The sequence below is a fragment of the Trachurus trachurus genome, assembly GCF_905171665.1.
Source record: "Trachurus trachurus genome assembly, chromosome: 7".
NCBI lineage: Eukaryota > Metazoa > Chordata > Actinopteri > Carangiformes > Carangidae > Trachurus > Trachurus trachurus.
Genome location: NC_139901.1, coordinates 19,047,985 through 19,065,457, shown reverse-complemented (window position 1 = coordinate 19,065,457; position 17,473 = coordinate 19,047,985). Strand labels below are relative to the sequence as shown.

General features: G+C 41.6%; 2 protein-coding genes across 2 annotated transcripts; both read right to left on the bottom strand.

The window, feature by feature from the left end:
- Window positions 1-143: 143 nt before the first annotated feature.
- Window positions 144-4,302, bottom strand: ssr4 (signal sequence receptor, delta). Its single transcript, XM_083974795.1, has 6 exons — window positions 4,110-4,302; window positions 3,784-3,902; window positions 3,600-3,674; window positions 1,891-1,980; window positions 1,733-1,798; window positions 144-806 (listed from the first exon to the last, which is right to left on the bottom strand). Exons 1-6 carry the CDS (start codon window positions 4,156-4,158, stop codon window positions 702-704), a joined length of 504 nt encoding a protein of 167 aa, XP_083830921.1. The 5' UTR covers window positions 4,159-4,302; the 3' UTR covers window positions 144-701.
- A 1,924-nt stretch (window positions 4,303-6,226) lies between these two features.
- LOC310989221 (SLIT-ROBO Rho GTPase-activating protein 3-like) lies at window positions 6,227-15,486 on the bottom strand. The gene is made up of 22 exons (XM_083976213.1): window positions 15,424-15,486; window positions 13,535-13,624; window positions 13,188-13,359; window positions 12,893-13,055; window positions 12,622-12,684; window positions 12,405-12,533; window positions 12,183-12,311; window positions 11,755-11,976; window positions 11,561-11,662; window positions 10,893-11,072; window positions 10,641-10,725; window positions 10,370-10,397; window positions 10,159-10,258; window positions 9,987-10,047; window positions 9,790-9,867; window positions 9,533-9,661; window positions 9,339-9,444; window positions 7,978-8,205; window positions 7,847-7,890; window positions 7,522-7,747; window positions 7,371-7,419; window positions 6,227-6,846 (listed from the first exon to the last, which is right to left on the bottom strand). Exons 2-22 carry the CDS (start codon window positions 13,599-13,601, stop codon window positions 6,718-6,720), a joined length of 2,490 nt encoding a protein of 829 aa, XP_083832339.1. The 5' UTR covers window positions 13,602-13,624; window positions 15,424-15,486; the 3' UTR covers window positions 6,227-6,717.
- Window positions 15,487-17,473: the final 1,987 nt, after the last annotated feature.

Here is a 17,473-nt window from a genome sequence, read left to right as displayed (position 1 = left end):
AGAAGAAGAAGAAAAAAAAACGTAATCGCTGACGTGTGCTGCTACGGAGTAAAAGGCCCTGACTGTTCTAGTCTGTCCTGGAGAAAAAATAATTTATAGATGAGGCAGTCGGTGTCTGGACTGAACCGAGACATTACACTGGAAGAAAAACAAGCCATTTATTCATTTCACTGGAAGACACATATCCACAAGGCCTGTTCAGGCGGATCTAGTGCAGTCACATTATTGACATGTTGTCATGTTGAGGCTTGACCGCTCCCCAATGGTGTTGACCACATTTGTCCCACATAGTATGTCCAAACCGAAGGACAGAGGACAAAATGGCCTGGATGTAGCATCTTTGAAGCAGGACTGAAAACAGCATATTACCTATATTTGTTTTATTTATTAATGTGGTCCAGGTGTGTTTGTCAAGATTTTACCACACAAAAAAAAAATTACAAAATTTCTTCCATATTCAACAGGACAAACATGTGACAAAATTCATGTCTGTATAGATACAGAGATAAGACAGATGTCATACAGACACAGTCTGAATAAAAACAATACAAAGACTGCTCCTGTTACTCGTCCCGTAGCAGATCAGGTGGCAAAAATCCTGTTGGTTTGCCACGGCGCTGGAGGATGGATCATTGATCAAGCTCCACCAGAATTCAGTCTTTAATGATCCAGTGGTTGAAAAAAAGAGACTGTGGATCTGTTTATGCTTGGATGGTGCTCTTGGCACTGAAAGCCATGTAATAGAAGAGGATACCAATGAGGGCAGCCACCACCTCAGTGGACACCCAAGGGCCATTCCACGCACCCTGTTGATAGAGAATTACAAAACAAGATCAGCACGTGAGGACGAGAAGTCAACAGATAACAACCATACACTCCAGTTTCACCTGGTTTTAGGATTAATCTGAGACTGAGAGCAACATGGGTGATTCCTTATATCTGCCCTTATGTAAACAAGTTCACAATGTTTCAATCAATGAATGATCAAAGTCATTATTTGGGTTAGGGTTAGTAATAAGTTCCAATCTGTATGTATTGTAAATGAGTGTACCATCTGTTCAGCTCTGCTGTTCTTTCACATATTTTTTTTTTTTAGCAATTTAATGCACAAATGACTCTTTAGTAGAAAACAAAACACACAGAACTTAACAAAATGTGCTCATACAAAACTCAGACGTTTTGTATGATTAAAGCATACAAACTTACACTGTTGTGACTTTACTGGCCCTGTAGACTATGTTGTTTTGTTGCTGTCGGAACTCCAGCTTACTCATGAGCCCTGTTAAGTCCTCGTGGCTGCTGCTGTGATGCCCTTGACAACTGCAGGCCTATGTGGCTATTTACACATTCAGCAATTTGTTTGGACTAATGTTTGTGTGAATATTCAATCTCTTTTGAGGGAAATACCAAACTCTTCAGCTCCTAAATGCTGCATCAGTTTGGCCAACTTGTAATTACATAATGCTGCGGTTTGCTATTTGCTCTTAATTTTAACGTTTCTTAAGAGCTCATTTGCTGGACGGCCATTAAGGATGAAGTAAACGATAAATAAAAAGATGCTACAACGCTCTGTAACGAGGGGAGCTGCAGAGTCAGGTGATAATGTGAATATAAAAATTGGAGACTCTCCAATTCAGGAATGAAGAGTCAGTTTTACAAGGTTAACGGCACCATTATTGTGTTGTGACTGTGTTCACACTTTCAACCTACTGTAAGGATCTAAGAGACTCACCCTGTGGTCGATATTGACAGAGAAGAGAGGCTGAATAGCATTTACATCTTCATTATTTCTCTGGGCCTGCAAAAGAGGAGAGACACACATTTAAATTGAGCAGCTTTTACAAAACATGTCATACCCTCAGTGGCAGAAAACTGGCATGAAACGCTAACCTTGCGCAGGGCACTGTAGGACTCCTCATCAAAGAACTTGACCTGGTATGTTCCAGAGCTGGCCTGTTTGTGAGGGAGACTCCAGGACACCTGAGGGAGCAAGTCACAAGTTGACGACTGGCTGGGATCATTGGACTCTTACTCCCCTGTGAAAGGCTCTGTGGTACATTTACAAGCTGCTTGGGGAAGGTTTAAAGCTGGGAAACCCTTCAGTTGACACATTTATATGAAATGTTGTCAAACCACACAGGAGGGTTAAAGTGTTTATAGCTCTCCTAGAGTGCCCCACTTGAAATGCTCGCTGTCATAGAGAGGGGTGAGATGTGATGAATTGTTGAATTGATGTGATGAACAACAGTTCACGCTGTGTGCACACTGTGTCTCCACACTGTGTCTCCATAAATACAGAGTTGTACATGTTTTAAAGACATAAATAAGTCAAGATAAGAACGTGTTAACTTGAGAGAGAAGTTCAAATCCTGCCCACGCTCACACCTCAGTACAATGGCACCTCACTGTGTGAAGAGCTGGGCTGGTCAGACTGCTGATGCAGAGATGCAGCACCTCTCCAAATATTGTGAGCATCTCTGATGCTTTTAACAATACGACAAAAAGTTGGATCCAACCATTAGTTCAGTAAGCTGAAAATGGCTGTTGCACCTTTGGGTTTACAATATTTGTTGGCTTAGGTAGGCTCTAGGTTTTAAAACAGCACAAGGACATGATTTGATGAATCATAAGTTCAATGAACTAACCATCTGGTCTTAGATATATTTAAACTGTTTGTGTCGCACCTGTGAAAACAATACTACAAAGTGCTTCACAGAGCAGCAGTGCCAAAAGAAAAACAAACAAACACAGGACTTGTCTTGCTGTCCACCTGCAACCACTAAAGCTGCTGAAAATATGCTCACTGTGACCTTGGTCTTTAACCAACAAAATCTAATCAGTCACAGGAATAATTTGCACCAATTTTTTTCCAAAGGCAGCGACCCTAATCAGTGTCGCCGTTTGTAGTAACTAACTATAATTTAGAGGAAGGAACTCAGGTTGTGATCTGGTGCTTTGGGGTAAGAAGTACGAAATGTAATCTGGGCAAATAAAACTAAAATAAACAATCAACTAACAAGGTTAGGTGTGACGGGAGTGGTATAATAAATGTCTTCTAATTAGTTAATATCATCACTGCCGCATTTAAGAACAACTGAGGACATGAAAGAGAAGTTGTCTCACTCATGAGTAAATGCAATAACTGCAATCTAAACATTTAGGTTTTAATTTCTTAAGTGGAGAAAGCAGGACAGTGCAGTTTTCTTACAGGAGGAGCTACACTACTGAGGTCAGACTCAAATTAGTTCCTGTTGATTTACCAACACAGATAAAACAAGCTTATTGCAGGGCATTGTGGGAACCATTGTTTTAACAAGTTAATTAGTTGCAACATTGATATCCTTTTTATTTTGTGTCTTGTTTTATGTCCAAAGGTGATGTGAGGTTTTTTGTGTCGTTTAGTGTGAGCTCAGCAAACCAAATGTATGTTGACATGACATTTAAGTTCACTGGTGTCAGCAGGCCTTATCACTACATGGCATGCAGCTGGATAACTATATATATATATATATATATATATATATATATATATATATATATATATATATATATATATATATATGTGTGTGTGATCTGAACATGGACACACACTACTGTACCTGGTACTTGCCAACGTCCTGGCCTCTGGTCACAGGGAACTGTCTCCCATTGACATCAGCGTACAGGATGACGCTCTGGAGAGGACAGAGAAAATCAATCAATCGATCAATCAAACGATAACATCCACATATCATCACGGTGTGTGTCTCTTCTGAAGGGCTGAATGGGTGTGTGGACTATTACCTGTGCTCCGTTGGCGCAGGCCAGGCTCAGCTCAACGATGAAGACAGACTCGGAGGAGATGACGGCGTCGGACGTGGTGTAGGCCGACGGAGTGATCACTGGGTCTGTGCAGCTCTCTCCTGTCACCGCAGAGAGCAGAGCAGAGGTCAGCTACAACACCGGACACCAATGCAACACAGCTCTGAACAAGACTTATCATTATTTCACCTGACTGAGAAGACACAAGCAACGGGACTGAATGAATTAGCCACAGGCTAAAGCTGGTTAGCAGAACGAGCTTTAACGTTACTATCAGCGGCTCCTCCGCCGGTTCTTTGGTGACATACCTGAGCAAGCGACCACCAGCAGGGCGAGGAAGGCGGCTATCCGGATCATGGTGCTGTCTGTGCGGCTATCTGGGTGTCGGAGGGCTCCTTGTTGTGGCTGTGCTCCAGCTGCTGGACCGTGCGGCTCCTTCACTCACCGACCAGGGAAAAGAAGTTAGTACACCTCAGCGCAGCGCTGCTACTCTACTGCGCCTGCGCAGGAATGACGTGTTCTGTTGCGCCGCGGAGCATTCTGGGAAAGCACTCTGCCGACACGTCATCAGTCAAAACAAAATGACAAATGTGATATTACCTTACAATCTATGGATATTACCAAAGATACTCTTTGATAATTACATCATCACCCAACTTCAGAAGATTTCTATGAGAATTTAAGGGTTATTGATACTAAACATAGCGTCACGGCTACAAATCTATATGAGAAGAGGAGTAGCTAATATGTCCATTCTGTTTCCTTTTCTTCTTATCCCCATGTCATTTTATGTATTTGTTTATTTATTTACTTATATTTTATTATTATTATTTTAAATATTGTTAATACTGCTCATATCAATATGCATAATATAATGAGTATTATTTTTCTCTGATTAATGTGACATTATGAGCACCTGTCTAGATGTTCTCTGTACATTCAATTGTTGATTGTTGATGATATTACATCCATGTCCATCCTAAATACGAAAAACTAAATCCAGCTGTCAAACTAATTGTTATTACCGTGAATTAATAGGTTTAATGGAGGAGAGTTAGACAGAAGCATTATAAATTGAAAGTTAGGTAGCCCAAGCACTTGGGTAGCAAAGTATACAGGCTTCAAGTCACTTTCCACTTTTAGATTTATTATAGTCAGATTTTTCCAGAAAATATAGCCTTATAATCATAATAACAAATTTCCCTGAAATATTGGAAATTAGATTAGTTTCTGTTTTTGAGATATCTCCATTTAGGCAATGGACTATGACACATACACACACACACGCCCGCATTCACACAAAATCCCTATAGACAAAATGCGAACAAGTGAATTACACAAGAATATTATAATTCCTGTCATAACGGATTTCATCTGACGTGACTTCCTTGACTCTCACATTTAAAATCTGGCTTTGTAGCAGAAGGCTGTTTCCCATCATGATACTAGTCTGAACAAAAAGGGACATCTGCCTGCATTATTCTTCTGAGACACTTCACATGACACACACGTTTGGTATTATAGTCATACTGAGGAGCATATAATATTAAACATATCATCCAATCTGAGCTGTAGGGAAAAGTCCTATTCTTCTAAATTTAAATTTGACAATTCCAGTTTGAGGGGAAGCATTTAAAGAATACAGAATAGCATTATGTTGCATAGTGTTTTTCTGAAATTAGCTGTCAAACAGAACATGCACACATGAACAATGCAATTGAAATATGATATGAGAAGTTTCTCAACAGGAAATTTGAAAAGCCATGGTCTGTGAAAAGGGAACTTCAGTTTATGGTAATATTTTGGAAACAATAGAACCACTGAAGAATGACTGGCCTGTTAAAAAGAAGGAAAAAAAACAGCAAACTGATAGTTTTCAGAATTGATTGATCATTGTAAAAGATTAAACTGGCTAATATTATATTGCACACACAAAATGGATCTCCATCATCTATGGATAACATAATGCTTCATCAACCATTAGTGGGGGCTGTTGCTCTCCTTAATGCATACTTTAACTCTGGTACTTTATGAACATTTTGCTGATAACATTTATGCACTATTTAAGTATGACGATAAGGAATGTATGCATTACGTTTTTTTGAGTATCACAGTGCGTAACTTTTCTCTCTTACCTTTGGCATTAATGTTTTATGTCACAACTGAACTATTGTTATTACATAAAAGTAAAGTGGATACAGTATCATAAATATTTGTACAAAAAGTACAGAATTTGAACACTATCTACAGTAATGAAAGCCAAAACCTAAAACAAAAGAAATAAATGACACGACCCACATTTTCCAGTTCTTATTAGAAAAGAAACTAAATAAAAAGAGCAGAGAGAAATAGAGAAAATATTTATTTGGCATGCATCCCACATATACAGACAAGCCAAATGTTTGTCAACAAATCCTTACAAATAATTAATATTTACAAATCCCTTACAGTGTTCACAGTTTTAGCAACTTTGGAAAAATGTAGCCTATTGTATGTGATTATGTCCTGTAGATGTTTATTTACTCAATCATTTTAAAATTTGAAACAGATACAGTTGAATATTGACACCCCAAAGTCAGAAATTGTTCATCAGCTGTACATAAAACACAAGTGTGTATTTCAAGTAATCCACAGTTTCCACATCGTACCGTGGATCTGCAGTCACACCGGGGATCTGCCACACAGAACAAGGATGAAAGGGCCCCCGAGTCAGGAGCCACGCTGCGGTAGGAGGCCGACACCAGTCACGGGGACCTATGGGTCAGCGATCTCAGTTTTCTTGAAACAGATGTGTTGAACGCTACTGTCAGCTCACATCACCCCACACCTCAGTTTTTATATCATCCCCCTCTCCTTTTATGTCATCTAATGCCAGTCCTTTCAGTCCAGTGGATCTGCTGCTTTGAAGAGCCCTGCTCATTTCCCTTTGCGTCCACTCTGCTTCCCTTTCTTCTGGGGAGCTTGGCCAGACAGAGAGGAGGGATCCTGCAGTGTTTGCCGTGAGAGAAGCTCCTTGAAGACCGAGTCCATCTGGCGACAGACCTCCTGTGAGATGAAATAAACAATGGTGGTGAGTGAGAGGGGGAAAAAAAAAAAAAAAGACTTGTTCAACTTGATTGTTTATGATAAAAGCCACAACGTACTACCGTCATTAAATCATTAGTCTTCATCATTTGTACTTATAAAAAAGGGCTTGTAAGTTAGAGCCAACTGGTTTAGCTCTTACCAAGTAATTTCCTGATGATAGATCAATTATAATAATTTGGGGTTGCCAGGTTGTGAAAAATCTTGTGTTATTCTCCTCCTGTAGTGTGCTTTGTCTTTTTAGCTCATCACGAAAACTAAGGACAGTTTAACCATCTAACCCGTGGAAAGAGTTGCAGAACATCTGGACCAAAATCTGTTTCATATCAACTTGATACATGGCAGCATTTACAACAGCAGACTGTTCACCTCTTGTATTTATATAAAAGGGGCGGTGAATTAATCGGCTCCCATTTGTTACAGCTAATGTGTCTTTTTTATATTATGGATTTAGTAATTTAAAACCAAATAAAAACAAAACAGACCTTGTCTACTTGAACAGCAATATCCTCAGAGGATGAGTGTTCCTGGAAACTGGATGCAGAAGAGTACATCACAAAAACATTAAGTCCATATTTATCAAACAAATATAACAAATCAGCTGCTTCATTGCAACATGTGGCTAATTGTACTCACTCTCTGCGTGCAAAGGCGGGAGAGGGGAGCCGCCTTGTCTTGCTCTGGGGCCCAATGGGAAGCTGAAGCATCATCTTCCCACCTGAAGCGATGCTGCCCCCTGCTGGTCCACCTGACGGCCTTCTTTGGTCAATGGAGCCGCTGCTGTTGGCTCTAGGACGATCTGTTTTTCTTTGTGCTGCTGCGAAGGAGGAGCTGGTGTCAGCTGAGAACCCCATCTCCAACTCTGTAACAGGTCACAGTGTTGTTGGTTTTTTTATTCCAGTCACTGACACCATCCCAGCCTCCAACAATAGATGAACCAACATCAAGCACATTAACCTACCAGTGTAGTCTCCTTCTACATCTCCTTCTTCAATAAGAGGCTCACTGTGAAGAAAACAGCCACAGATTTTCATTCCACCATACAGTGCATCCATGTTGTGTGTAATGCATTGTGAACATCTCTTGTCTTACCAGTCGGCCTGTTCTAGTGTCATGCACTTCTCATACACAGGTCCCTCCACTTCGCTCTGGCTGGGGAAGATGCTCTCATGCTGGTGGATGATGTTCTTCACCAGGGCATTGATCTGAGGCTGCAGTGTGACAACGTCGTCATCTTCGGTCCCTCTGATTAGGCTAGGCCCAAAACACACCGCCAGGTTGTAAGGCTGCATCATGTTCTCATCACTGTACTGTGACACACTGGAGGCAGAGAAACACAAGTCACACAATGCAGGGGGGTACGGTGGCCGACAAGGGTCAAACGGATGGCAAAGGCCCAATACGTCTCAGTTCGAGAAAACAGCTTCAAGTACAGAAACGATGCAAAATCACAAACTCACAACACACAAGTCTAAACAAGGTACAAAAAGAGGAACGTGGTTCAAATGAAAAAACATGCTGCAAAACACAAAGACAATGTATCATAAAACGCGCTGATGCAAACCAAGAAACGACCTGCAGGAGGCGCGCTCAGGGTAACAGCTCAATGGAGAGACACACGGGATGGAGAGAGAGACATAACAGCTGACTGAACCACGGTGTATGAAAATACAGCGGGAACGGTAATGTGACTTTTATTTGATTAAATTTATATATTATGTTTACAACGCTGCACATTACTTATATATGTATACTTTTTAATGTACTATTAAAATGGGTGTTTTATATCAAACTCTAATCATCTTATCTTATTAAGCAGGCTAATCTACATGCAAATGCCTTCTCACGTCTGGTGTAAAATACAATAAAATAAACGTCAAGTAATGTGCAGCCTTGTATAATGATATAAACATAATATATACATATAAATAACAGTCACATTACCGCTCCTGCTCTATTTTCATGCACCGTGGTTCAGTCAGCTGTTATGTCTCTCTCTCCATCCCGTCTTAACTTCATCACATATCCTATCTGAACAACTTTTGTTTAGATGATCTGGTAATTAAAGTATTCCCTTGATTTTATGAAATTTGCCTTTAGTGTGGTTTGTTTCCGTTCTCATGCTGAACACGCCCTAAACCATTCTTCCTTTGTCTATTTTGGTGCGTTCTATCCTTATCTCAACTTAGTATCTCTGTCAAGTCACTCTTCAGCTTTTTATCATTTTGAGAGCACTTTCAGACTCAAGTAAACACGTACATGTGATGTGGTCTCATGACTTATGGACCCCATCGTACTTTTGTCAGCTCTAGTTAGAGATCAGCTGACTGGGGGTTTCATCCTCTTGAAAGTAACACGTTGGTTTCCTGTGAATTATTGTTAGTTGCAGAAAACCCACTTTCTGCATTTTCAACAAATTCACAGTAAAGATTACAAAGAGTTACAAAACTTACTGATGGAGGAATGCGAAGAGGTATCTCATGACAACGATGACAGGCTCGGGATAGGAAGAGACGACCGTTTTGAGCTGAGCCGCTCTCTCTGCCTCGTTCTTTATTTCTGAGAAAAGGTGATGGAAACAAAAGATAAGCTGTTGCTGTGTGCCCATGGCAACACTTATCTGATATTTCAACACACACGCACTCACGAGCATGCTCCAGGAGCTGGTTGGTGCTGTCGATGGGGAAGAGGGGATTCTCTAGACCTCTGAAGTAGAGCTTCAACACTCCAGCAACAGAGTCCAGGTCGTATCTCCGCTCAGCCAGGGGGTCCTCTCCTGTAAGGCAAGCCCACAGCACACTGCCACACATTATTAATGCTCCACAGTGAGGGGAGCTTCTCTCTAACAGGCGGTCATGCTCAACCCACTCATAAAAATTAAAAAAAACACCCACACAGGCCTACCTCGCTCAAAAGCATCCCTCAGGCCGTTGACCTCCGTCTGAGACCCTGGCACTCTAAATATCCCTTCATGGTGCAGACCTGATGGATAGACATATTGATATTGTTACATACAGTATAAAGTTTGGGAACTTTTGAATTAATTGATACAGTGATGTACATCTTCTGACCGAATGTTCTTTCCCATCTTGAATACTCACCATTGAGGTTGATAAAGCGAATGCAACTTTCCACAACTATTGGAATCTGCTGCCCTGATGCCTGAAAGAAACAAATGCAGTAGTGAATTTAACGAGCAGAAAGTCTGGTTTACTACTGCCAAAGTGTGAGATGAATGTGGGATGGTGTGATAATGATAATAATGAAGGCTACCTGTATGAAGGAGAGCATGTCTCCACTGAAAACCTTGTGGTTGTGCAGCAAGCTGGCACTTGACTGATTCCTCCTGACACGTACCGACTTTCCATTGGGTCTGCAGAGCGTGAAGATACAGAATTGTGACACATGAAATAGCTGCAATAAATGTCATAAAATCAACCAAGAACATACTGACAATTTAGAAACAAAACATTTATATTCCCACCTAGGATGAAGTCCGTTTGATGCCTCAGCTAGGAAGAAAAGAAATAGCTGATTAAAATTAGCTTACCAGTCAGGCAACAGTCGGTAACAAGAAACGAGAAATACATGGGATGGGATAAATTTAATACTTTGGTTGCTGTTAAAAAGAAAAAGAAAAAAGGAACAACAGCTTAGCAGGCACTAATAACCCACATTTCAGCAGCTGTTCTCAAATGACACTTTGGGTCAGCAGTTTGCTTTGTGCTATTATGTGAGAAATGCAGAAGTGATACCCTTTTCCACAGCCACTCTGAGCAGGTCGTGTTTGGCTTGCAGTTTAGATACCAGGGAACTTCCAACGAGGTACTCTTTTACTCTCTGTAAAAAAAAAAACAAGCCAGATGAGATTTAACATCATTTACTGCATCTCTAATCATTACCATCACATTCATCAACCAAAAAAACCCCACTTCCCCACACAACCCAACTTTATTTGATCAAAACTGACATGTTATTCTAGTAGACTGCTTTGAAAAGAGACTCACAGTGAAGTAAAGGTTTTCTATTTCCTGCAGGTTGGCCCTTCGTCGGGCCACGCTGGGCTTGGCCGTCAGATTTTCAGTGCTGCCGTCTTGAGATGAACTGCTGCCGCTGCTCGGCTCCAGGTCATCGTCACTGATATTCTCCACCAGGGAAAACTTGGCCGCTGACATGTTCTTATTGGCCTGGTGACAGTGACAAGGGCAACAAATCTTCCACTTAATTATGACTCTGACTTGAGGACAGGCGGAACATCAGTATCTGAAGTCAACCACCAACTGTAAAATTAATATATTAATATATGTGTATGAAGAACAAACAACCAAACTGGGGGTGGTTAACACATTTCAAGTCTCAGTTACCAAACCACAAGTTCAAGTCAGATTTGTGATGGTGATAAGTCTACCATCCTGCCAGTTACTGAGCAGGTCGACTGATTAAATCATTCTTCTCAAAATACATTTATTGCATCTAAACAAATTGAGTCAGATACTTTTCAGACTTTGATGACTTGATGAAATAGTTAAGGAAACATGAAACAAGTGTATAATAGTCTTGAGAGAATTTAAGATTAGACTCAAAGATGGTGACACCGAAGGCAACACTGGTGGTTACACTAGACCGACAGAAAAGGTGTTGAGGTGAAAGGTCGGTGTGATGTACTGTACCGTACCTCCTCCGTATCCTCGGTGACTGCTTTCAGTCTGGTCTGTATCTGCTTGAACCTGGTCTCCAGCTCACACCTCATCTCACTCTCTGCGCTGATCTCAGTAACCTGCGAAGCACAAGCGAGGTCGGGATGTTATGCAAAACATCCAAAAGCAGCTGAAAATGCACCGCTGCCTAATATCCCCACTAAACACGCACCTGGTCCCCGTCATGGGGCAGATAGGCAAACCGAACGGGCATGGAGAAGGTGTTGTAATGGTCCTGCAGGAGTTTGTCTCTGTCCTGGCTCTGGTCCAGTCCAGACACCACCTCTTGAAGCTGCTGCAGTCCCGTGCTCAGGTTGTCCTGAGCCCGCCACCGTCTGGACAGGTAGGCCTGCGTCATCCGCTCCAGAGAGTGGTGGTAGCCGACATCTGCACACTGAGAGACAATGACAGTCCAGATAAAATCATTTTACTCATTTATGGGCTAACAACCATGATATCTCCAGCACTACACAATATGTTCAAAATTATTTTAAAAGGTTTTCAACTGGTTGCATGGAGCACTGATGTGAGGTCAGAACTTTATAGTAAAAAAAAAAAAGAAGGCAAAAACATATGATCCATCTGAGTTGATGCACTTACGTCGATGAGAGTAGAGATGTCTTGGAGGTAGTACTTATTCATAGAGGCATTGGCTCCATCCAGGTTTATGAGGTAGTCATTTCGGGCCTTGCTGCACTTCAGGTATATCTCTTGACATTTACCTTGTCTCTAGAGCACATAAAAATATATCAGCAAGAAATTAACAAGTGATACAATCAGATACGTGCACATAAAACTACATAAAAGGGTATACATATTTACCTTTTCTATCAACCTCTCCAGCTTTTTTGTAGGACCCTGCTTCTGCTTTTCCTCTTGTTTCTCTGCCTCCTTCAGCTTTCCCTCTGCACACACATACTCTGAGTGGTACTGGTGGTACGTCCGCCATGCCTGCAAACCAACACACACATACAGCTGTGCTTACTTCTGTTTGTTTAGGAAATGGAAAGTGTTTTGGGTGGCTGCTTTTCTCACTTACAGTGTGTAGCTCTGTGGTAACCTTGAGTAGTCCGTCTTGCAGCTGAGAGCAGATGTCTTTACTCTGGAAATATGACGTAGAAAACAAATACCACAAAGTGAGACGGTAGACCACAACGTGCCCCCGAATAATTCCAGAGGACAATGGGTAAAAAAAGAGAGACAAAGAAAAGTGGTGGCATTTCTAGCACCAACTTCAGTTGCATTGCACTTGCACAGACTTGTTTTTAGACACATGTTTGTGGCTGGTGTGTTGGTGCTTGTGTAACTACCTTCTTGGCAAGGCGTTGTGTGTACTCCAGACAGTGAGTGAGGGGCTGAATGAGGAAGTTGCTGCAGCTCTCACTCAGTCCATTATGATCCCTACTTTCCTGACGGGTCTGGGACAGCAGAGTCAACCAGACCTTTGCCACCGAGTGACTGCTGGGCTCCTTCCTGACCACATGTAGAGAAAAAGAGCAATATAATAAATGTGGAGTGCTACACAACACTGTCCTCAAATGAACGGCTGGTTAATTGAGTTCATTTGAGCGTGTACACTATAACAAAAGGCGAGGCTGTTTTTACCTCTTAATTCTGGAGGTGAACTTTTCAGCAAGTTTTTCCAGTGAGCGGGCATACTCGCTTTCAATCTCTCCCCGTCTCCGCAGGTAGTCAGTCAGGTCCTGCAGCTGCTGGCTCTTCTGCTCAAGTTGCAGGTCCAAAACCTTCAGTTGATCTGTAAGCTGGGAACGCACCTCTGAAAAAGAAAGAAGCACCAGAGAATGTGAGTCATTATGAAACCATTGCTGTGGGTAAGAAACTGATAATACGAGTTTAGTTTTTTTTTCAATGATAAAGACCATGTGTAGATTACAGTCACCATCAGTATGAAGAAGCCGTTACAAGGGTAAAGGTAAAATTAACAATTTCACCTTTGATTTGCGTGTCGTAGTCCACCACACCGACCTTCTCCTTCCGAAGTTTGACGTGAGAAGTCATTGTTGTTCCAACTGGGTGGAATTCTGTATAGAGGAGGAAAATATTTTATTATCACCATCTGATATGAAATGTCAGCTGCTCCATCCCCTTTGCCCTCTTGTAAAACCTCAGTGTTCATGTGCATGCAGACTACTCTGTTCTTCTTTCCTGGAAAAAGTAGCACAAGAGTCAAGGCCCATGATCCACTGCAGCGTGCCCCTCTTTAAACTGCCGCCACACTCTCAGTGCTTTAACACCCCCTCCACACACAATGTTAACTTCCTCCTGCCACACAGAAACAGCAAAAAGAGCATGTTCATCTTACTGTAACACATCTCTTCAAACTGGTCACCCTCTGCTGCGCTCTGCTGAATGGCAGACGGCTAGAAAACCAGCTGGCATGTGCTGCCTTGTGCACCGGTCACGCTGCAGAAATGCACGAGGGGCAAAAATAGCTCTAGCAACATCTCAGCTGCCCTGAAAATAGGATGAACCACAAGGCGCACAACTCTGTGGGGATGTTTATCTCGAAAGCTACAGGTGGTTTTATCCATTGATACTCACAGCGTATTTTGTCATTTCAAGAATGAAGCAACAAATCCAGCTGCTTCTGACCTTGTACTTGCACAGTCGATATTCTGCTGCTTCTGTCTCTCTATGTCGAGCCAACTGTTTGGGGCAGATGGCCGCCAACCCTGAACCTGGTTCTACTCAAGGCTTTTGCCTCCTAAAACAGAGTTTTTCCTTTGCGTCCGTTGCCAAGGTCCCGCTCACGGTGGAATTTTTGTAAATAATATTAAGGTCTAGACTCGCTCGATGAAAAGAGACCATGAAATAACTTCTATTATGATTTGCTGCTATGTAAATAAAATGTTATCTTTACATGAGCTGAGCAGTTTCCAGTTCAGGCTGGAAAAAGCGGGGCAAGTTTGAAGATAAAAATTAGAATTTTGGTTTCAGTTTCTAATTTTTTTTTAGTCATGATGTACCTGATAGAAACCCATTGGACCTAAATATATCTCTTCAGCATACAGCAGTGCAGAAAACATTATAAGTGGAGCATGTCAGTGCATAACAGTCGTTTAACCACAGGTTCATTTGAGACTTGTGTTTGAACATCAACTCAGTCACTGATGACTGCAGAGTATTATTTATAAGTGTGCACCAGAAAGGGGAAGAGTAGAGTGTTTTCTTGCTGGATCATTCATCTACCTTTTGTACACAAGTAGACATACATTCTCTTTCTCTCCCCAAGCCCTGAACTTCCCCTTTTCTCAAAGGGCAAACGTCACTCATCAGCATTCTGTGCAGTGTGCACTCTCCTCTCTTCTCCAACTTAGACATTTACCAACTGACCTGTTAAAACAGCCACCACATTACAGCAATCCCTAAACTCCCTGTAGAAAGGAGAGTGTCTGATTTTTCCAGCATATGTCACCCTTTTCCATTAGCCCTTTTCATTCTTTCTCTATGTGATCAGCAGTGAATCACCACCTCCTGTCGTCACAATCTGCTGCAATATTTTAATAAAGCTTGTTTCAACCTTACTGCAGCTGGTTTTTACTTGCTGTTAAAGTAACGCTGTGAATCTAACTTTAGGTTTCCACACATACCAAAAGATACACAGAGCCTGAACTATGAAACGCTGATGGCCTGAGGGCTATGTCTGTAGCCAATAACAACATAACTGGAATAAACAAACAGAACAATCCTTCATAACGCTTCACACACGCAAAAATGTGTTTACTTGACCTAAACAGGTAACAAACTATCCTGTTCTGACGAGAGAGGTCAGCCAGTTAAACTCTATAAGAATTTAATAGATCCAGAAAAAGAGTCCTACCTGGTGAGAGCAGTCTCGACTTGTCTTTTCTCCAGACTGAGGCAAGTAAGTGATGCCAGTTAACAGCACAGTAAGCCCTCAACTAAGCTATTTCACCTCCCCCTCACATTGGACATGGATGGATGTGGGTGGAACTCATCTCTGTGACTCTCTCTCTCACACGCACACACTGCTTTACCACTCTTTCTTTCTCACCCCCCATCTCGCTCACACAGACATGTAGTTTGAGGCAGTGGTGTGTGATTGTGCAAGTGTGACGAGTGGAAACCTCTTCAAGTCAAGTCTTTCCTCCCTCTTTCATGCTGCCTGTTCAACTCCAAGCAGGTTTTCAGTCCAATCAAGCACCAGCTGCTCTCACTGATTAGACTGGTTTTTCACCATCTTCTAAATGAAATCAGCTGCTATAGAGTTCAGTTGTAAAAGAAAAACTCTATGGGGAAGTAACATTCAGTTTAACAACGGTTAATGATGAATAATCCGTGGCTCATTATCCCCAAAAACACCTCGTATCAAGTAAAACATTTACACAAAACCCAAGAGGGTGTTTGTTTTTTCTTTGTTTATTGTATCCCATAAAATAGTGTTGTTGCGTCATAACTCATTTCTGAGTCTTGTCACCGTTGCGGACGTGTTTTGAGTGGCAGCAGTGTTGCAGTCTTCTCTCACCTCTTGCTAGAAGGTGTTAAACTGCCCAAGTGTGTGAATGTTCGCTATTTCCAACTTGCAACAGCCTAAACTTTCTGAAAGGTTGATGTGCATATTTTGCTGTTATCTGTTAGAACTTCTCTCTTACTTCCTTCCTCAAACAGACATTAGAATGTTGCACAATCACCATTAAAAAGAAAGAAAACCCAATTAAACAGACATGTTAGGGCTAGTATGAAGAATGCCGTTTGATTGGAGAGTTTCTATTGAATTTTAAAGGTTTCAGTTTGAAGCAGGGCCAACTTTGTAACCGTTAAAGACAAACAATTTCCAATGCAGAAGGCCACCAAAAGTGAAAGATTGTGTAGATTTCACAGAGAGATTACAGCTTTTCTCCAGCAATTAAAGTACATGAAGTCTTGAAGATTAATGGAAACATTTCCTGCTGCAGAATGCCCAACACTAACTTTTTAATAAGCCATCAGTCTAGCCAACACACATTATGGTGCAGCATTGGGACAATGCAGTACAGCAGGAAGTAGTATTGTTACAACTGGGAGAAATAGGAAGGAAAAGAAATTGTTAAAAACAAATTTGACTGCAGCTGAACGCAAGTTGCAACACATCTGTGGGAACTTTTGCAAAAAAGATCTCAATGAACGAACCTTCTGAAAAATATTTGGGTTCCATCTGTAGGAAGGAGGTAAAAAAAAAAAAATCAATTTAAAGGGACATTGTGTAGCTTCTCTTGTTATCCATTCACAAAAACCGAATCAGTAATTACCCCCCCATCAACAAACTTTAGTGTTCTGGTAAGTTTTGAATTTCCCATTCATATCATACATAGAGGGCTACCATGTTGTGCCGCCATCTTTTACATTCAGTGTGGCAGCGTGACCGTAGGTAACCACAAAAACTCACCGGAGACACCGGAGCGGCTCGGGGAGAAACGATCCAGGTGGCGTCTGTTTGAAAACCTTCACCGCCGTGTAGGGCGAGGAAGGATGGAGGGTCACACTGAGGCTGCATTCACGTGGAGTCAGGCAGACGGCAGTCGCAAACAAAGCTGATGTCATTTTAGTCGAAGAGAGAGGGCCGGTAAAACAATAAGACATCGCCATGACAACATATTGTCACGTTTATTTATTTGCCTCGTGCTGACTGACTTGTTTACGCTTACCCCATGTGCAGCAGCAGATCTGCCCGATTCCACTTGAATGTTGCTTGCGATATACAACCGCACCGCTAGATGGGAGTGATTCCTACACAATGTCCCTTTAATTACCTTCTACGTTGTAGATTCGTACCTTACCTATTGGTTCTATGCTTTATTTTCAGAAACACCGAGACATTATAGTTTGTAGATTATAAACTACATGTAACACGTAGCATTAATGTTCTGATG